The sequence below is a fragment of the Hibiscus syriacus genome, unplaced genomic scaffold (genome assembly GCF_006381635.1).
Source record: "Hibiscus syriacus cultivar Baekdansim isolate YM2019G1 unplaced genomic scaffold, ASM638163v2 tig00002840_pilon, whole genome shotgun sequence".
NCBI classification, from domain to species: domain Eukaryota; kingdom Viridiplantae; phylum Streptophyta; class Magnoliopsida; order Malvales; family Malvaceae; genus Hibiscus; species Hibiscus syriacus.
The window spans coordinates 3,503,809-3,525,574 of NW_024061947.1; the positions used below are offsets into that span (position 1 = coordinate 3,503,809).

General features: G+C 32.0%; 3 protein-coding genes across 4 annotated transcripts; all 3 read left to right on the top strand.

Annotated features, from left to right (window-relative positions):
• The first annotated feature begins 1,434 nt into the window (after positions 1–1,434).
• Positions 1,435–4,797, top strand: LOC120155129 (50S ribosomal protein L22, chloroplastic-like). 2 transcript variants are annotated; one of them, XM_039166707.1, is made up of 7 exons: positions 1,435–1,519; positions 1,683–1,838; positions 2,198–2,280; positions 2,676–2,837; positions 3,729–3,839; positions 4,232–4,298; positions 4,386–4,797. In XM_039166707.1, the coding sequence occupies exons 2-7, from the start codon at positions 1,712–1,714 to the stop codon at positions 4,658–4,660; spliced, it is 825 nt and encodes a 274-aa protein (XP_039022638.1). In that variant the 5' UTR covers positions 1,435–1,519; positions 1,683–1,711; the 3' UTR covers positions 4,661–4,797. The 2 variants fall into 2 exon arrangements, with proteins under 2 accessions (XP_039022638.1, XP_039022632.1); XM_039166701.1 differs by having other exon boundaries at positions 1,472–1,519; positions 1,680–1,838; positions 4,386–4,795.
• Positions 4,798–6,184: 1,387 nt separating this feature from the next.
• LOC120155142 (iron-sulfur cluster co-chaperone protein HscB homolog) lies at positions 6,185–9,568 on the top strand. The gene is made up of 8 exons (XM_039166719.1): positions 6,185–6,612; positions 6,705–6,801; positions 6,896–6,985; positions 7,646–7,711; positions 7,819–7,887; positions 8,499–8,641; positions 8,953–9,023; positions 9,454–9,568. Exons 1-6 carry the CDS (start codon positions 6,269–6,271, stop codon positions 8,634–8,636), a joined length of 804 nt encoding a protein of 267 aa, XP_039022650.1. The 5' UTR covers positions 6,185–6,268; the 3' UTR covers positions 8,637–8,641; positions 8,953–9,023; positions 9,454–9,568.
• A 3,037-nt stretch (positions 9,569–12,605) lies between these two features.
• Positions 12,606–15,013, top strand: LOC120155146 (fra a 1-associated protein). Its single transcript, XM_039166731.1, has 2 exons — positions 12,606–12,815; positions 14,490–15,013. The coding sequence occupies exons 1-2, from the start codon at positions 12,637–12,639 to the stop codon at positions 14,851–14,853; spliced, it is 543 nt and encodes a 180-aa protein (XP_039022662.1). The 5' UTR covers positions 12,606–12,636; the 3' UTR covers positions 14,854–15,013.
• Positions 15,014–21,766: the final 6,753 nt, after the last annotated feature.

Genomic DNA, 21,766 nt, shown 5'->3' on the forward strand with positions numbered 1-21,766 from the left:
TAGCTCCTACGTGAGGTTTTATAAGCTATGGATGGATGAAAAGTCTTTTCTTCCCAAATTGTTGTTTGACCTTGGATTTGCAATAGGTACAGATGCTCGAAATGTGTTAATACCCTTGCATCGAGCTATGGGAGCTAGTGAACTGAGTAGTTTATGAAAAGATAGACAGTTTAAGGTGTTGTGAAAATTTGGGGAAAATGGGAACTCACTTTGAACGATAGTCTTGTGAATCCAGAGGTTTCCTAGCAAAGTGCTTCTGGTTAAACAAAACAATCAGATTTGAGTAGCAGGGTATTTTTGTTGAGCTGTGTTAGTTTTCTATTTAATTTAAGGATGCATAATTGATAGTTAATGTCGAAGGAAGATCTCTAGAACAGACTGAGTGATTGACCATTGGCTCTCAATAATTTAATCTCATTGAGGGGCTCACTGATATGGAATTTTTGTGCTTGTGTTTGTGAACTAGCCTTGCTGCAGAATCTTGTCTGTTGTTAGAGTTCGCGCTTATAACTTCTAGTTGGGCAAACTCTTAATCTTTAATAATCATTCATGTGTGTATTTGATTCATTGTGGCTTAGGTCAAGACATGTTTTTTCTCCATTTAGGTTTAGGGAGATTTTTTAACAAGGTCTTGATTTTGATTATCGTCCTTGTGTGGGTTGAGGATGATAATAAAATAATTTTGTTTCTTTCAAAAAAATATCACCAGACGTAGACGACAAGGAGCAAGGTCGCATGGAAGTTGATGCCAATAAAGATTATTGGAATAATTATTTTTATTTTGAATTTATACATTTATTAAAAAAAATTATATATTTAAATTTTTAAAAAAAATACTAAATTCATATTTTAGCTAAAGTCTAAAGATCAAATTATAAAATAATTATTTATTGATAACGTGGCGTATTATCAATATAACAAGAGTCTTATTACATTCCATAAATCACTTTATGACAAATCAATACACAAATAATTAAATTGTACCAAAAAATACACAAATAATTAAAATATAATTTATAAAAATTCAATGACCAGAAATTACATTCAAAAGTATCCACTCTTGAGAAATTTACATATGGTGTACTTTTTTATTAAGTAAATTTTGAAACATATACAACATAATATTGTTTCTTTCATACCAAAACTTATTATTAGCCATTGAACTTTCCCTGTGCTCCATGTGAATTATATAAAACTACATTAGCGATTTAATTTTAATAACAAAATAATTTATTTATAATAATATTTTAATTGCTTGGGATATTTATAACTTTTAGGAAAAAGTGACCTATTCGACAACAAATTCATAATTAACTAAAACTTCGGGCGTAGTTTCCTACTTCTTGAATTACTATCCAGATCCGAGAACCCGCTCCGTGTTCAATCGGGTTTACCCTCTCACCTTCAGTTCCAAAACCTTGTTTTTAGGGGTTTTTTTATTTCTGGTAGAGTTACCCTTTCCCACCCTTTCAACTCCGACTCCTCACTCTCATTCTTATCTCCATACGATATCCAACCAGTATGATAGCTATCTCTTCCAACCCATTTCTTTTAAATTTCAACTTTTTTAGTAATTATTTTGCACTTGATCTTCATATACATACATATATACGTTGAACGGGTTCTTAATTCTCATTTTCGCTAATGCATTTTGTTTGTTGGTTTTTCTTTGGGTTTTGAAGGAAGACCTAAAAAAGAAGATATTTTGAACATGGTGGGGTGGCAGAGACATTTGCAATGTGCTCTTCGTCAAGTTGGAAGAAGATTCGAACATAACTATACTCACTCTGCCAACTATTCTTCTTCTATTTCTCACGTAACCTCCTCTGCTTTACCTGGTTAGTTTCTTTCCTTCTCTCTTTCTTCTTTTTATTGGGTAATCTAAAGGTTAAATTTGGGATTGACACTGAGAAAGAAAAGATGGGTATTTTTTTGTTTTATGTAAAAAAAGCTGAATTTTAAATCACTTAACTATTAATACTCTATCTATTTAGCTTGTTTCATGCGCAAGATCATTTCTTGTATTTGGCTGATTTTTTTAATTACTCTCTTCTTTTTGCGTGAGCCCTTGTGAAGTTAAAGTTCAATTTGAAGTTATGATTGAGAAGAGATCATTTTTATTACTTTTTTTTTGCTTCTTTTTGTGAGTAGGGAATTGAATTTGAGTATGAAAAAAGTACATGAAATATTTATGCAGGTGAACTGCGTAGTTATCAAAGATTGTGGAGATCACCTTCAGCAAGTATCTCAACGCCTTTGTATCAGTATTTTCAACAATTGGTAATGCCTACTCGTTCTTTTCATTTTTTCATGATTTTGTTTGTCGACGCCTCCTTTCTGCAAAAGATCAGAGTTTCTTGTATGTTCATTGTTGTAACAGGACCTGCATTTGACTATATAATTCCCTTGGTTTGAGGTGGTGTCAACTTATTGAAGATCGTTAGGATACTTCTAACTGATAAAAAAACAAATTTTCAACAATGTTACAATGTTATGAACAAAATTTCTTATCTTGTGTTCTTATTCTGATCCAAAGGCAGTTGCATATCCGATATCTTCTTATTTGGTTCTTAAATATTTTGATTTTAATCTCAAGCTTTTCAAAAATATAATTCCCTTATTCTTATGTTTTTTGTTTATCCTTGAATAAGTTGTCTTTTGTTTTCCATGCTTAGGGAATTTTCACTTCAGGGAAGCTACTAGCAGGTTCATCTGAAGAGACGCCAATAGCATCACCATTAACTCCCGTTTTGGCTATAAATAGCGGAAAGACTGAAGAGAAGAAAGTTGCTCCCAATCGGACAAAAGTTCAAGCAGTGTTAAAGAAGATAAAACAGGTTACCTCCTGAACTATAACCCAAAATTTCTAGTTTTGAACTTTTTGCTTTTTTCAATATTTGAAGGCAGTTCACTTGAAGGTAAGAATAGAGGCAGATGATTTAATTGGTATGGAGCTATAATATATCAGCTTTATGTAATGAAAATACAAAGATATGATAAAATTTTATAATTTCCTGTACCCATGAATCCATGATCCTCTACCTATAATAGTTGCCAATGTTAAATAACAAGAAAACCCTTTTACATGAGACATTTTCAGTTTGGAAAATAACTTTTATAAGTTACATAAGCATGCTAAGAAAAAGATTTGTCTCCATCTTTATTTGTTTTAGCTTAATTGATGGAAAACATTATGTTCGGTTTTCACTTCTGAACATAAATCTAATTCTTGATTAGTTGAAATAAATGATATTATGAGTCCTTCAGTCGATGAACCTTGCATAAAATTTCTATAGGATTAGTTAAGCAGATGGGATCTTTCTTGCTATCTAAAGCTATTAGTGAAATAGATGGCTTGCTCTCATGCTTTACGAGATTTAGAGAGAAATTCCGCTGAAACAGACTTCTAACTTCTGTACTCGGTATTGTGCTTGAGAACATATCATAGAGCGTCTGTGCAGTTACTTGTTAATTTAACTTTACAAAAACTGATGGAGGCTAGTTTATGAATTTCCAATATTAACTTCATTTGCCTAAATTCTGCTTGGGATAATTTGATCATGTCTTTCCTGTAAATAATGGCGTGCTCGGAGCAAACCAAAAAGGGGAAAGAATTATTACTATACTTCTCTAATATGGGGCCTTATACTACCATTGTGATGCTGTATTGCCATGCTCCTGATGTTTTTATCTAGTAGAATTAACTTTTGCTGACTTGCTCGTTTTAGAGTCCTAAGAAGGTCAACTTGGTTGCTGCATTAGTTCGTGGTATGCGTGTTGAGGATGCATTATTGCAGTTGCAAGTGACAGTAAAGCGAGCTGCTAAAATGGTCTATCAGGTAATTCAACAGCTATGCCCTACTGCTGAGCTATAGTTCTTTTTTGAAGTATTTGTGTTGTTTCTGGTTGAAATGTCTTCTCTTAATCTATCCCAAACTCCTCTTAGTAAGCAGCTATAGCTATTTGCCACCAAAGAAAACCCGGAAAAAGAAACTTACTGCTCCAACTATACAAATTAGAAAGCATTAATGAAAAAGAAGGATATTGTTTCTTCAAACAGAATGAAAGCAGGTCCAGCATGGATGTACCTGTTTTCTTATATTATTATTATTTTTGCTCTCTCTACTTATGTTTGATTTTTGGTATTGTTTGGAAGGAAAATACTTTTGGATTTTCTGCGGACAATGGAGTTCTAGCATTTTTTATAATTATATAACACCTTGCAATTCAGGTTATTCACTCAGCTAAAGCAAATGCTACCCACAATCATGGATTGGATCCTGAACGTCTGCTCGTTGGTAAGCAGTGGAAATGAGCATATGCTTTATATCACTTTGAATTCTTGTGCTTGTATTCATTCTTCATTTCGGTTTAATGTTAAACAGCTGAGGCATTTGTCGGAAAGGGATTATTTTTGAAGAGAGTTTCCTATCATGCTAAAGGGCGATCCGGAATTAGAGAGAAGCCTGAGTGCCGACTAACTGTTGTAGTGAGGGAGACGACCCCAGAAGAGGAGGCTGAGATAGCCAGGCTGAGGGTAAGAAAATTCCGCAAGCTTACTAAGCGCGAAAAACGACTTGTACCCCATCAGCTTATTGAAACCACTCCTATTTGGAATCGCAAAGGCGGGAACCGGGAACCAAATGGCAAGGCTGCATGAGATTGTAGTCGTTTATTTGTTTAACTTTGTAGAAAAGTAAAGCTCTGGAGGCATAACTTGAATTAGTCCCAGGTGGGTGCTACAACATAGTTTTCAGTGGCTGGAAATGGGTTTGAAGATGTCAAATTTTGGGGGATATTCCCTTTCCTTTATTCCTTGAGAAAAAAGAGATAATATTGGAAGAATAATCTTTTGAAGTAATGACTGTCGAATTTTTCTTTTTTGATAAGTGAGCATACGAATATTGTAGCTTGGAATGAAATTTTGGAAGCATGCAGGTTGAAACTCATGAATTAGCAAGTTCATTGAAGCATATATGTAGGTATCGCAATCACATGACATTGATATGTAGCTTTAGTGATGATTTTGAAAAACAAAATAGTTGAGTGACCAAAATTGAACTGTGAGAATAGTTGAGTGATTAATATGTAATTTACCCATATTTCTTAACATAGTTAACTATTTTTAACAGATGAGATAACATTTAAACTTTAGGTTATAAAATCTCAAAAATACTTTAAAAGACAATTTGATATAAATAATATAATTTAGGGAAGAAACGTACATTTAATTATTATAAAAATGATTACTCTTTTTTTTTAATCGAGAAACATTCTATCAAATATCAATGGTTTAAACTTTAAACACGAGGGCAAAAAACAATAATAATATAATAAAAAAGAAAAGAGTTAAAAAATAGAGTTTGGTATAAGCACATAGCCTATAAATAACCAGTTTCAAGCCTATAAAAAAATAGAGTTTGGCATTAGTACACAGCCTATAAATAACCAGTTTCAAGCCTATAAAAAAGTAGAGTTTGGCATTAGTACACAGCCTATAAATAACCAGTTTCAAGCCTACATTTAATTAAGATATAATGGTAGATATAGTTTTCAATATTTTGCCCCTAAATTATATTGTTTGTACTGAACTCTCTTAAAGTATTTTTAAAAAAATAAAAACTTTAATTTAGTGATGATTTAAAAAAATAGTTGAGTAATCAAAATAGAATTGTAAAAATAGTTAGTTGATTATATATATGGTTTACTCTTGTATTTTTAACAGAGTTAACGATTTGAGGTAAATAAGGTAACGATTAAAACTTCATCGGGTAAAACATCTCAAAAAATACTTTAAGGGGCAACTCAATACAAACGATATATTTTAGTAGACAATGGTGCATTTTAGCCTAAATTAAAAAAAATAAATTTAGTGACCAAAATAGGAGTTAAAATATAGTTGAGTGACGAATAATATAATTTACCGATAAAAAGGTACCGCATGTGAATCACGGTTAAATTTTTAAAGGTGAGGTACTAAAACGAAACAAAAACTAAATATTAAGTATGATTTTTAAAAAAATAAAAGTTTATTAGTTTAGGTACTACAACATACTAAAATTAATAGTTTGTGTATTAAACTCGAAATTTACCCTTTTTAATTCAACCTGTAAAATTTTAAACCCTTTCGAAAGGGAAAAAAAGATGCGTTTCCAGTTAATTCTGGATGTTTTGGGGTTCTATGGTGCATAAGTGAAGAACGAGGACTCGAGGAGGGCAGTTATATCTGTACTTACTTTAGAGTAGAGAAGTAAAAGCGAGAGGAAAAATGTCCAAGACGAAGCAGCTGTTGTCTCTTCTCTGCCGCAGACTTCTTCCGACTACATGCTGTTTGGCTCCTTTCTCTGCAAACTCCCAAATTCCATCTTTATCCTCTCACCTTCAATCTTCTTCTAGGGCTCCTCTACCCCTCGGCCTTGATTTTTTCCCTAACCCAAAAACTTACCTTCTAAGTTTTTGTTCGCAATCCGCCGCAAAACTCGATTCTACACCGAAACGGTGTTGGAACTGCGTCGCCGACGCTCCCAGCTCGACGCCGTTCTTGTATTGTGATTCCTGCCGGACCATTCAGCCTGTTGATTTATCCATCGACTACTTCCAAATTTTTGGACTGTAAGTGCATTTTTCAGCTAGTTTTATTTATTTATTTTTCCTAATTATTGCTTTTGTTTCCTTGTTTGTTCCGTAATTAAAAAATATTACAGAGAGAAAAAGTATGAAATTGAGGTTGATGGATTAGAACGGATGTACAAGGATTGGCAGAAGAAATTGCATCCTGACCTTGTTCATTCAAAATCGGAGGTTTGGTCATTCCAAACAAATAATTTGGTTTCGTATTCATATATGTTTTTAGAATTATATATAATATATATATATATATATTGGGAATTGTTAGAAAGAGAGAGAATATGCTGCTGAACAATCTGCCCGTGTTATCGATGCATATCGCACACTTAGCAAGCCGTTGTCTAGGGCGGTATACATTGTAAGTTTTCCTTTAAATATCAAGTAATGTGCAGTTTTATGGTTTCTGAAGTTTTGTTTGCACTTGTAGTCCTGATATTTTAATTTACTTGAAGTGATTGTTTTGCATACTATAATCAAGATGCTTTAGAGTTGAATATTATCAGTGTAATTGAGAAATGGATTTAGAATACGACCTTAGATCAAATATGCCTGTTGTTGAATCTTTTTTTTTTAACACTAATAGATCAGTTAAACATGGATGGATTTGTTTCATGGTCCAATTGAATTGAATTAGGCTAAAAGAAAGTAGATTTTCTTGATCATGTTTTCTTTCAACCCTTTTATTTCATTGTCTCTTTTTCTCTTTTTTTCTGTATTGATTTTCTAGTATTTGCCTTTTCCAAAAAAAAAATCTGGTATTTGAATATTTTTGTGAATTTGATATTTGCTCTTTTCCTTAGTTGAGGTTAAACATGGATGGATTTGTTTCATGGTCCAATTGAATTGAATTAGGCTAAAAGAAAGTAGATTTTCTTGATCATGTTTTCTTTCAACCCTTTTATTTCATTGTCTCTTTTTCTCTTTTTTTCTGTATTGATTTTCTAGTATTTGCCTTTTCCAAAAAAAAAATCTGGTATTTGAATATTTTTGTGAATTTGATATTTGCTCTTTTCCTTAGTTGAGGCTTGAAGGAGTAGATGTTGATGAAGAACAGACAGTTTCAGACCCAGAGTTGCTCACTGAGGTAATTGAAACTTCTCAAAAATCTATTTTTACTTTAGATGCTTAACTTTCCTCAGTGGTTTTATTTTTTAAAGAGTGATCCATGTTTCGGAGTTTCTATTTATACAGATTATGGAAATCAGGGAAGCTGTAGAAGAGGCTCCAGATTCACAAGCTCTAAATCAGATTCAGTCTCGGGTATGACAAAGAGTTCTCAATCTTCACGCATGTCTTGTTTGAATAGAGAGTTGCATCAGTGTCAGACAATCATGATGTTTCTCTCTAGCTATCATTTGGATGGTTCATTTCTATGCGAGGCTGACTGCATTTACCTAAATGGCAATCAGTAATATTCTGTATGTTTGAAACTATAATACTTTTGGACTGCTAGAGGAAGAGTGGTAGATAATGGCTAGTACGACAATCTTCAATGCCATACTTTGAACTCACTGGGTTCTTTAGGTTTCCTGGATCAGGCTGCTGCCTGCAACTGCCCCAAGACATGCTTAAATTCTACATGCTTTGGTTTGGAGTTCTTTCCAATTTGAGTTGTGCTACCTGCACATAATGAAATATTTGATCCAACCTCCATTTCCTTTACCTGAGGGGTAAAAAGCAAAGTGAGCACTGCTGGTGTGCTGCATAGCTATGCCTGCTTAAATGTGGGAGATCTCACTGTTTACAACCTTCATTTGCTTAAACTCTGTGTATCAAGTTAATATGTTGTTTCAAGTGCATATTCATTGAAATTTTGTATACCTTAACAATTTTTAGCAAAACTTATTAATTTCCTTTTTGGCCTTTTGCAGATGAAGGAGAAATTGGAAGAAACATCTGACTCCTTTGAAGATGCATTTCGAAGAAGGAATTTTGATGAAGCTGTGACTTGTACCCAGAGGATGACTTACTATCAGCGTGCAAGTGAAGAAATTTTAAAGAAGCTTTGATAGAGGTAATGGATTATTTTTGTTCCTTGTTTTAACAATTTCCTCCATGCTGGGGATGTTGTCTACTCCCATAGTTATGTAATATCTACTTATGTCAATGGATGCATTAAAGAAATGGGACAAAATGTCTCTGTCATCATATCTTGGATTCAATATTCCATGCTAAATGACCAAGTATTAAGGCCATACTGAGTTGCCCCTTTGGGCTTTGGTTTTAAGTCGTATATATGATTGGAATTTTATGGTCTTACCTTAGAAATTACCAAGTTCTGGGTTGTTTTGGTAACACTTCTAAGTCATTTCGTGCTAGTTTCAGGTTCATGCCGCTCTTGCAATGTTATTATGGGATTTGCAACCTTAAAGATTAAGGAGATGATATCAACGGAAGTGAGTAAATTTTATTTTAGTAGTAAGAACTTCAAAGCTTCCATATGTACCACCTCCATTTTTTCTCGTGTTTGCTAGTTGATATGCATCTTTGTAGAGTGAAAAAAAAAGTTATGGGTTGGCACACTTGATAATTGGCTACAGAATATCATCTTTTTAAAAGATACAAAGGATTTGGTTATTAATCCCATTGGCACCCATCATTTTGCCGTAAGTAGACTGCTTATAGAACCATATGGTGATAACTAGGTTCATCTTAAAACAAGAGTAACTGTGATAACCATTTTAGAATCAATTTCTAGACTGCAAATTGCAAACTCTTTTAGATAAGGATAATTGCCTGGGGGCAGGCATTCCTTATCATTTGTACAGTTTAGTTTGAATCTTGATAAGATGTCGTTTACGTTTGATCTTTGATGGCTTTTTTCAGGTATGATATGATTGAACATCTGGTTGAAGGCTCCTCAATAATATGTAAGTTAAAACACACACAAAGAAAATAAAATATTAAGGGTAGATCCTGTGTTGTTTAATTACTATCATATCTTTTGTTCCTCTCTTAGTGGATAATTCAGAGCTGGACTAGTTGATATGGTCTCATTTCTGTATTTTTTTTCGTTTCTTTACATTTTAATATTTCAAAATTTTCAAATTTCAATAATTTAAATATTTTTATTTTCTACTTTTTAATACTTTATTTTTTCAATATTTGAACTATTTTTTTTTTAATTTTTATGTAAAAATAAAACATGATAAAGTATACAAATCGTTCCCCGACTGTTGAACGTTGTTTTGCTTAGTCATTTGACTATTGAAAGTTACAAAATAATTCCTCGACTATTGGATGTTGCTTTATTGAATACCTTAATTATTAAAAGTTATAAAATGATCACCTGACTATTAAAATGTTTCAAAATTATCATTTTTTGATAAAAAAATTAGTGATCATATGAGCTGAACGTTAACCTATTCGTTGGAAGAACTATTTGAGTTATTTTTTGTGAATCAAGTCTTTGTTTACATTATGTCGTCGAGCTAATGCTTGAAATATTATGTCTAGGAATGGGCATAAGATTCAGACCCGACAGGTCGATCGGTTCGAGTTTTAAAAAAAACAATCAGGTTCGTTTCGGGTTTTATATATAAAAGGTTTGGGTTTGGGTTGGAATCAACTTTAGGGTTAAAATAACCCGACTCGATACTTTACAAATAAAATTATACATTTATACATCATTTCTTTGAAGAGTTATGGTTTCATTAAAGGTTATCAAAACATATCCGCGAGATGAAGTTGCTTATGATGTGTTTTCAATTTTTTTCGAAATAAAAAATAATTAAATAATTTGGTTGGGTCGGGTTGGGTATCTTACCTATGAATTGGGTAGGGTTGGATTTTTGGTGGAAGAGATAAATTTTAGGGTCGGGTCGGATGGGTTGAAAATTTGATTTGACTCGATCCATGTCTATCCTTAATTATATCTTCGAGTTAATGTTTGAAAGGACGGTACCAAAGATATCATTAGAATATGATTTTATCATATTTCAGTTAGTAGGTTAAATAATTAACTTTTAATAAAAAATAACGAATTTAAAACATACGAGTAATTGGATAACCTTTAACTTTCAAGAGTTAAACGACTTAACTAAGTAGCATTTTATAGTTATGACCATTTGTGTTCTTTACCCAATAAAAAAACCAACATCAACGTTGATAAAATACTCCTGTACACCTAATTTTTTAACTTGGTTATTTCGAAATGTAATTTAATTTAAATACATAAAATATCCATAATTACTCCTAGATTATCATAGGAGCTGGAAATATGTTTAATCAATAAAGATAATAAATGTAAGAATAAACTTTTAGTTAAAAAGGTATGGATAAACTGCAACCGTTGAAAGAAATATAATGAGAAGAAAATAGACAAATAGAAATGGGGAGAGACAAGAAATTGTGTTCTGTATTTATATTGTTTTCCTTTGTTAATAATTTATATTTTATATTAATATAAATTTTTGTGTATTAACAGTTTACAATATATATTTAGTTTGATAATTGATATTGTTTTCTATTTTAAAGAATATTTTTCATGGGTTTTTTTTGTGTTATATTTCAATTCATCTAGTTTAGTTTATTTAATATATAAATATATATTTTTATTATTTCTTGAGGACTCGGGTTCAAGCATCGAGAATGACAGGAATGAGCGTTCAATGTCAAGAGGTTGAGAGTTATTTTTAAATAAATATTGCATTGTACTTACCTCATATTAATAAAAAAATACAATAATCATTTTAAAAAATTGTTAACAGTTCAAGAAAATTATTTAAATATTAAAAATTATTTTTTAATTTTAAATATATATATCAATTATTAAAGTTGTGATTAAATTTTGTGTTACAAGTCAATTGAACACTAATTCAATTGGAAATTATAAAACTATGATTAACTTGAATATGATCAACATAATTATATCGTACTTTTAAGAATTAAACACATATGTATATAATAAGATTTAGGATAAAATACACATTAGTATCAAACTATTAGTTTTGACTTGTTTTAGTACTTATACTTTCAATTTTTTTTAAACTATATATAATGTTTAGTTTTTGTTTCATTCTAATACTCTACTGTTAAAAAAGTAATGTGTTTAGTACCTAACTATCAATTTTAGTTTGTTTTGGACCAAAACTTTCATTTTTTTTTTCCAAAAATTAACGATAAAGTTTGAACGGGGTACTATAATCAAACAAAAATTAAACTTTAAATATGATTTAAAAATAATCGAAAGTTTAGGGATTAAAATAGATCAAAATTGATAGTTTAGGTATTAAATACATAATTTATCCTAAGATTTATATATAACTCTTACTACTCTACTTATAATTAGAGGTGTTAAAAAATACCCGACTCGAATGACCCGACGACCCGAACTAAAAAAAGGGGATAATTATCTAAAAAATTATCCAACCGGACTAGGTACCCGACCCGACATTTCCCGGGTAGGACCCAGGTTACAAAATTACATTTTTCCGGATACCCAATTACCCAAGTACCTGGTTACATTTATCTTTTATATATAATAATATTACATATTTAATTATTAATAATTTTATATATTAAATTAAACTAATAAAATTTAAAAAAACCCCACCCAATGTATGTTTAATAATTAATATAATATATTAATTAATAATATAATTTGTATGTTTTTTTTAAATTAATAATTTGAAAATGATACAAAATCGAGTACCTAATTACCCGAATTACGGGAACTCATAAAATTCGGCTATCTAACTATCATGTACTCACAACATCCAGATCAAGATATTGGCCTGCAAATCAACTACTCGAGGACCCGGTATCCTAACCCCGTACCCGGATTTAAACACATCTACTTATAATTATAGTTGAATAAAATTTTCAAAATATAAATTTTTACATAAAATATTTGGGTAAACGCCTTTCAACCATTCGTATTATTGGGCCGTACGTGTGGCCCAATAAACAAGGATGTTTCCAGTACCTTGGGCAGAGAAAAGTAGCAGCCAAGTATAGATATATCGACACGCCTAGAACAGAATCGCCAAAAAGACGAAAAGGAAAAAAATGGGTTGGGTGTGGAAAGACGAACCAGACGACGCCGTCGACGTAACCGCTGGCGAAGGCGATCGATGCTCTACCAGTAAGGTGGTGCGATCTAACTGCAAGACGGAAGAAATCGAGCCTGGAAAGTTCGTTCGAAAGTGCGAGAAAACTGAAGAAGTTCTCAGAGAATGCGTTGGGAGGTAACTTTTTCGAACATTTAGCCTCTTTCTTTTTCTTTTTGATTATTTTTGGATTTTTTTCAATGTTAAGATCCATAATCTGTTGTAGTCATCATAAAATGAACCCTACTTTACCTTGATTTTTATATTGAATTTCTGGCTCAATTTTAAAAACCTTTTTTTTTAGAATAGAACTAAATAAAAATCATAATTCGCTGCGAATTTAGTTGCTTTTAGTTTAGAAAGTTTGCATTCGACTAAATTGTTTGGCTTCCAAAGAATTGAATAATGTGAACTTGATTTCGCAAACATTGTAGTTATTTAAGGCTGCCTTGGAGAACTTAGATTTTAAAAACAGTATTTCTGCGCGTAATTATGAATAGAACATTAATGAATTATGAGTTTGTTACAAGCTTATATATTTAGTGATGAATTTAAAGTTTTTATAGATATTTTTTGTATTTGAGATGCATGTTCTTATGGTGCCAAAATATATAATAATATTGAATTTAGCTAATTTTCCCTTATATGCTCATTGTACATTTCTTTGAGCAAACGAAATTAAAATCTAAATTTTGAAGTTCATGTTTCCATTCATGTATCACAAATGTATTGAAAATATTTTCGTTTCAATTTCATTTTAATTTTGTTGGTCTAGAGAGAGGGTGGCTTGTTTATAGATTATAACATTTGCGAATGTGGAGCTTCTTTTTGAGAGATAAATCATTGTTTGAACTCATGGAACTGTGTAAAAATTGTGCTTGTAGCTTTCTTTTAGAACTTTTTTCATGTTTGTTATTTGAACTTCGGCTTTGAGATTGTAAAAATTCTAGCAAAATTTGGTTTAACAAACTGTCTAAGAGATTTGATGCTTTTATCATCCATATAAGAAATGGTACGAAATGCAGCAATAAGAGATTTGATGAAATTTGAATTATATGACATGTTGCTTAAGTTTTGAAGAAATTTTAATGATGGTCTGATTGAAAAGGATATGTTAAAATATCGGTATATTTTTATATCAATCAGCTTGTGTTGTTTTTGTCACTAGAAGATGGAATAGAATCAAACGTAGCTTAATTGACATTTGTGGTAACTGCAAATGTGTTTCCACCAAATTAGTGAAGCTTCAAGATAGACAAAATACATACATATATATATATGTGTGTGTGTGTGTGTGTGTGATTCCTTTATCGGCTTATTTAACTTGTTTATTGATGACAGTATGATATGTTTTTGAGGGAAAACACTAGAAACAATAAAAATCTATAGTTTCTTTATTAATCCAAAGAACATATTGAGATATCTTATAATCGTAGTTCTAGATTACCTTAGTCATCCATATAATTAACAAATATAGCTGAAATAAAAAAATAATATAAAATAATTTAATAAGTTCCTGCATCACCGTATATGCTATTAGTTTGTGTGCACTATGTTTTTCCCCTTCTCATGCTCTTACATGATTCGTGTAATGATTTAGTATTATTTGCAAAACTTAATTGTTCTCTGTGGAGACTGCTGCAGAACATCGGTTGAAATGGATAATAGCTCTTTGGACGGGTCTGTTTTGTCGTTTATGTTTGGAATTAAATACAGAAATTTATAAAGTTCACTGCAACTTTTTTCATTCACTCTTTAGCTTTAATCATAGTGTATGATTTCTTATTACATTTTTGTGTATGTTTGAACTAGGCCCGTTGAAGTATTGCAGTCCAACAAAGAGTATACAGAGGAGGACGTCACAGAGCAAATGTTAAAAGGGAATTTCTCATCAGGATCACATGGGGAAGGATCATTTGAATTTCCTGGGCTTCGCAGTGACTTGGAGGCAATAGAACGTGAGTTCTTTGGTGGGGTTAATCGTTTCTTTGATGCTGCGGAAGAGATGAGAAAAAGTTTCTTTGATGCTTTTGGAGACTTTTATGGCAGGGAATCTTCATCACTACCATCTCCAAGGCGAGGAATACCCGTTGAAGATCATCCTCAGAAGAAAGCTTCCCCTAAACGAGACGAATCCGGGCGTATCGATTTGTCAGGTTTAGCAAAAGATGTTTGAAGGTTTTTTTGGGGTAAGAGCTAGCCTCGTTATATTTCCTTCAATGTGGAGAAACATTGTGTATGCATAAAAAGGTGGAATGGTATTTTTGTGACAATTAGTGTGGACTTGGGTCATGGTATGCATTTCAGAGAAATAAATTTGTGGCCTTCATATTTTATATGTTGAATTGGATTGGCTTTTGGGTTTGGCTGGATTAGTTCAATCACTCATTTGGTTGAAAATTAATCAATGAATCTTCAATGTTTACCTTGTTCTCTTTAACAACCTTAACGAGAAACAACCGAAGATGACTAAGTGAAAGATGTTTGGTTTTGGAAGGGAATGAGAAGACACGGCGACAGGCGATGACTTGTTTCGATTATGAGTAGGTAGAGGAGCTGTTTTGCCGCAGATGTGATTGGTAATAGCAACGACATTCTCTTTTTTCACCGGATTGAAAGGGTTTGAAAAGGTGGTTTGAGCTAGCTATGGATGGGGAAAGGTGGTGTCCGAAACAAGGTTTTTAGATTTTTTGGGTGATTCTGTTGTGCGACTCGAGGCTGATAAACTATGTAATCGGTGTGAGCGATTATTGGATAATAAAAAAGCGAAACACAAAATATTATGATCTGCAACTGAAAATATTGTGTTATTGTAACAATAACGGTTGCACTATCGTTGTTTTTAATATGGGTTTAACAAAATTAGGTCGTAGTAACAAATTTGGTTGCGTTGAAAATATTACTGGATGGTAAGAAATTAAGTTGTGAGCGGCAAATATTATAAGTCGCCTCAACAAATCTATTTTCACTAGAAAATGTTACCGGAGTTTTTAAAATGAGTTAAACAAAATAGCGATGGCAACAAATTAGATTGAGAGTGAAAAATATTATAAATCATGTAAACAAATTCAATTATGTCCTAAAACGTAACCCTAAAATATAACCAGAGTTTATAAATTAGATCCAACAAAATATCAACAGTAATAAAATATAGAAAATATTATACTGTAAAATAACATTTTCGATTATTATATTGCAACTTGAAATGTAAATGTTACAATCAAAATATTTATAGTAGGTGATAAGAAATTCATTTGCAATCTGAAATATTTTTCAATTGCAACATTATTACTTGTATGAAACTTTAATTTTTTTTAAAAAAAATATCAAAACAATTAAAATTTATTCTCTGATATTTGATACTTGTATGGAACTTTAATTTCAAAATTACTTTAAAATACCAAATATTGAAACTTATAATGTTAATTTAATGAAAAGAATCTTTCAAAGTTCGAAGTATCGAAAATATTTATTCTCTCAATTATTTGGTAATGAACACTCAATCACATTATTGTAGCCTTTGGTGTTCGAACTCATGACCTCGAAAAACAACAACGATTCTTTTAACCACTGAGGTAAGCTAGTTCATACTACTTTATTTGTAGTTTAGTTCGTTTTTCTTATAATTTAAAATATAATTGGTCCAATGTTTGACTAACTTAAAACTAGTTATCATGAATCGGTGAGAAATATAAAATTTCTAGCTAGATTCCAACATATAATTCATATATTATGAGATATTTGTGTTTAAGCATTTTAGATAGATTATATTTCATGATTATATTTATGATGTTGCAACTTAAAATATTAAATGTGATTCAATACTTGTTTCACTATAAGTATCGATATTTGTAACTAAGGGGGTGTTTGGTTCATTGAATGTAAGATTACCTTTAGGGGGCGTTTGATTTACGAAATGTAAGATTACTATCGAGAATAAATTACCAGAATATTACATTACTTAACACATTACTAGAAATATTGTATTATCATGTTTGGTTTGTTTGACAGGAATATAAGATTACAATGTTTGGATGAAAGAATATAAGATGAGAAAAATGTATGTTTTATCAAATTGCCCTTGAGATAGTTTTCTTTTTTAACAAATGAAAGTTGATAGAAAATATACTTTTTATTATTTCTAATTTATATACAAATTTTTTTAATATATATTTTTATTACGTTTAATAAAGAAAATCTATATATATTTATAAACTTACTGTTGGGTGTTAGTCCACTATATGGTGAAACCATCCCTTTAAAAAATGGTTACAACATAAAAAGGAGTTGCAACCTAAAATGTGGTGAACTTGAAAAAGTGGTACAACATAAAATGAGGTGCAACCATAAAATAGGTTGCAATTTAAAATGTAACCCCCTCAGACCGATGCGGATAGCCCGATCCGATCTGGAGTGTCACATTAAGGCCACCGGAGAGACCCACTATAAAAATAGCTGAAAATTTAAAATTTTTCTTAAAACATGTAAAATCATAAAATGATTTATTATTATTCAGAAATAAAACAGGTTTTTCAAACTCAGATATAAAACAAAATACAATCTACATGCCCCCTAATCACATGTATGATACTATGCAAGCAACGCTGGAAGAACTCCCTTACCGATGTTGATAGCTGTACTGGTATAATTCTTTTAACCTGAAATGGTGAGTAATAGAGTGAGCTTCGAAAATCTCAGTAATACAGAACTACCAGATGATGCTGCAAGACATGCCAATAAATGGAAAACCATATCATTTCTTATTGAAAAGACGTATACCGATGCTCAGAATAATATGGGGTTCCACTGGTAGTTCATCGAATAAAAGCCATGAGTATCTCAGTTCATATGAAGCATTCATAGTATCACGTTCTCAGGAGATCAAATACAATGTCTAGTGTGTTCCAACAGTACGATAAAAATCATAATAGGTACACTAATCAAATGATAGTTCAGTAAATCTCAGAAATCATACTGTAGTGGAGCTTTTTAAGCTCGTATTTTAAAGCCATCGTATAAATAGTTAACCTGAGGGAACATCTTAGGGCCTGAGAGCCTACCCAAGAAAGTTCGGGGCCACGGGGCCTACCTAAGAACATATCTTAGGGCCGCAGGGCCTACCCGAGAATGATCTCAGGGCCGTAGAGCCTACCTAAGAGTCACATTAGGTCCATAAAAATTTTCCAGCTTAATCAGAGATGTACTTTACAAATCATTATCTCCAAGATACAATTTATATCATGATACAAATCCACAAGCCATCACCGTTAAGTCGGTGCATCCATAAAATAGTAACCATAGATTTTAGTGTACCACATATTAAAACAATAAAATAATTTATTAATGTATAGGGAACACACTAGAGAATCTAAGTATTTTTCAGAGACATTTTGTAGTTATCAATTTGGATAGCATGAACTTGTGCAATCTGATCGTATTCCAGGAACAAGGTCCTATTGAAGAGAATCGATTACTAACCGATCTAATCAAACATTTAAGCTGATACTTTAGAATTCCACTATGTTTTCATATGCATCAGGAAAGTGTTCAAGAACCTTTATGCAAAATAATTCTAGATTCAGATTTACTGAGAGTGATTCCATTACCCAAATAATCAGGGGTATTCAGGAATATACTTTGAATTCATAGGATTTCAGCCCAATTGAACCAAAATAGGTATTCAGAATCTTTTTCTTCCGCGTTACTTGTGTTTTCAAACATGTCTGAAGTGATTTTAGATGAAAATGTAGAATCGAAGATTCAAGTCATTTTCAATTTATGACTATCGATCGTATTATCAAAAAACTCGAGTTATACAACTCCTAGACTGATGCATGTCAACAAGTCAATTCATTATCCTTCCAAGGTATTCACTCTGTAATACTATAATGCATATCCATATATCATCCCCATAATCATCGTTGAATAGATCTTCCAACTGTTTTTATTTCATTTTCACGTTTCAACGATACCAGAAAATACGGACGTATTTGATTCATGGTTCATGACCCATAAGGATAATTCATCATGTAAGTTCAACAGTGTTTCCATACTCATCCAAATCACTTATTTAATCATCATTCATTGAGGTCACTTAGTTCATTTAGCAATCATGTCTATTCCTGTTACTTTAGAGTTTTCCAGAGTAATTCAGAAGTTTCCGAATTTCAAATACATATTGCATTTCCTTTCAGTTCAATTTAGTCATATACTAGAGTCATTCTAGTATTCGTGGTTGATTTATCTTACAGATATCCATTACTTACTATCGAATATGCTCTAATGTTGAGTTGAGCTGAGTACTTCCAAAATTATCATCAATTCAAACTTGAGGAAACAAACAAGAATTTAAATGGTTCTTATGCCATTCAAGTGCTGATACAGAACTAGCATTGGTTGACCGACTTAAGTTGCGTTCCATAACCTTTAAGAGCAATATGACATCCATGTTTATTTGAATTTCTTAAATAATGTAAGACATTTACTTAGTCTAGGACATAACGATATTTTGGTCCTTTTTATGCTCAATGTTATTCCATTCATTTCAAAGCTTGAGGATATCCATTCATTCCTGGCTTTGTGATATTCTTTAATCATTTCCATTATAGGGGTATTTTGGTCATCTTACAGATCTAGAGTATTTCAATCATTTCCTTCCGTCCGGTCTTATTATCGAATTCAAACTTATCATCTTTTCCAGTTCTTTCGAACAATTCAGACAAAAGAGCACCCTCAATAATTTATTCTTAACTCAGAGATTTTCAGGTCAGTTGCCTTCTCAGAAGTTACAAACATGTTATTAGAAATTTTATGTACAAAGACGGATCTTAACCATCAAATCCGTAATTTATTGAGTTAATTACAAATTCTCAAAGTATTTTCTCATTCCGGATCAACTCGGACTATTTTTATCTTTCAATGGCATTTTCGTAATTTCTTAACCAAATAGTTTCGGTATTAACTCTTTACGAAAATAACTATAATTTAAAGATTCTATGGTTAATTGCTTTCCCGAACATTCTCTTATCTTGAAATGATTCCCTTAACAGACTTCTAGCATCTTGCACAAACTCTCATGGGGTTAAAAACTAGTTATCCAAATCTTTTAAGCAAAACTAGCATTTCTTATTCACATCTATAATTTTACCAAATCAATATGTTTTTCAGAGTTATTAACCAACTTCCAAGGACAATTCTTGTCATCTTTCAACATAAGGGTATTTTCATAATTTTACTATACCAGAGTATTCTCATAATTTCCAATCCAAGTACCTTTGATGAAATAAATTATAATTTACATAACCAGACTGATTCATTTATCACCTAATCACAAAGCTTGTAGTTTAATTCTAACTGTCCTCCAATTTCTTATATTAATCATATGAACCATATTCAGTTATCACATTTTTACTGCATTCAGATCAATTGTAGAAATTAACTAACGACACAAATGAGACCAAACATGTTTTTATTCATGCATTTACCAATATCAACATGTTCCATAAAGCATAAAGAGGTAGTAAAGTATTACCTCGATTTCCATGCCATATTGATCGACCATATAAATTCTATTCGAACGCGTTTGATCTTTAATTCAACTTCCAATATTTACTCGAGTCTATATCAACAGAAATTACATAAAAAAATGAAACTTAATTTCGAAAAACAGATCGAATCGGGTGATAAATCAATCAAAAACAGCTTACCAGGTTCGAGTTTGGTGAAATAAACCCCAAAAACAGATTCAGGACATCGAAAACATAAAATATGACTTTTCAAAAATTTTGACTTTCCGGTCAAAGTCAAAATCAACGGGTTTGACTGGAAATTTCAAGGCCTCCGGGTCTGAATTTCGAAAAACAGACTGCATAATCGAACTCAGAACGTCGAAAAACGTCATGATATGTATACCCGGTCAAAGTCAAAGGTCGTTCAACGCCCGGTCAACGTTGGTCAAAGTTTTGGTCAACAGTTGTCAACGCTGGTCAACGGTTAACAGTCGACCGTTTTACATAAATATCACCCTAACATAAATTAATTACAAAATTAGCCACCTTCTATAAATATTTACAAAACTAACACCCAAATTTTACACAAATATCTCCCTAACAGAAATTAATTACAAAATTAACACCCCTACGCGCAGCGGCGGCGCGTGAATAGTGATACAGTGTCGAAAAATTCCTAATAATTATTTTAAGGGATTTTGAGACACTTACCGAGCTCGGTTCACAATTTTGAACGGCGGAGAGCTCGATTCCAAAACATCGAAAACTTTGACTTTCTCACCCCTCCATACGCCGGCGACGACGGAGAAACGGAGGACACCGGCGAACTTGGAACAATGCAAGAAACACAATGGTGCGGGAGGTGTCGAAAACGGATGGTCGAATCGTCATGAATCGACGAAAAACCAACTGAAATTGAGTTAAAACCGACGATACTTCCGATTGAAATTAATGATGAATGGTGCCGATTCACAACGAGAGGTTTGAGGGGTTTTGTTCATCGGTTGACAATGAACACGATGGTGGTTTTGGTTCGTCAATCGGAGTTCAGACGACAAGTAGATCGGAGTTGAAATGAGGGTTGATGGAGGAGAAAAACTGGGAAAATAATCTAGAACTACGTACGGGGAAGAGGGTTTATATTTTCTTTTAAAAAAAGGTTAAACTATGAGTTTAGCCACTAAATTTCCTGCACTTTATAAAACTTTCTGTCAACTTTGAAATATTACAATTTAATCCACAATTTCTTCCAAAATACCAATTAAATTCACCACTTTTTAATTTTAGCCCCTAAATTGGGGTGTTACATAAAATGTCAACCATAAAACAGGTTGTTTGATTGTTGAAAAAAGGTTCTGCCATGCCTTTATTACTTTTGTATTAAAATGTGGGCCATTTATTACGATTGTGCTTCTGCTTGTGTTCGGTTGTTCGTTTATTCTCCAACACTTACCTTCTTTGTTCAACTTACAAAATAAAAAGTAACACATTAACCATAAAAAACAACAATTATGTTTTGTTTTACAAAAGACAATAACCATGACATTTTAAACTTAAATGTATATGTTGGCTATCTTATGT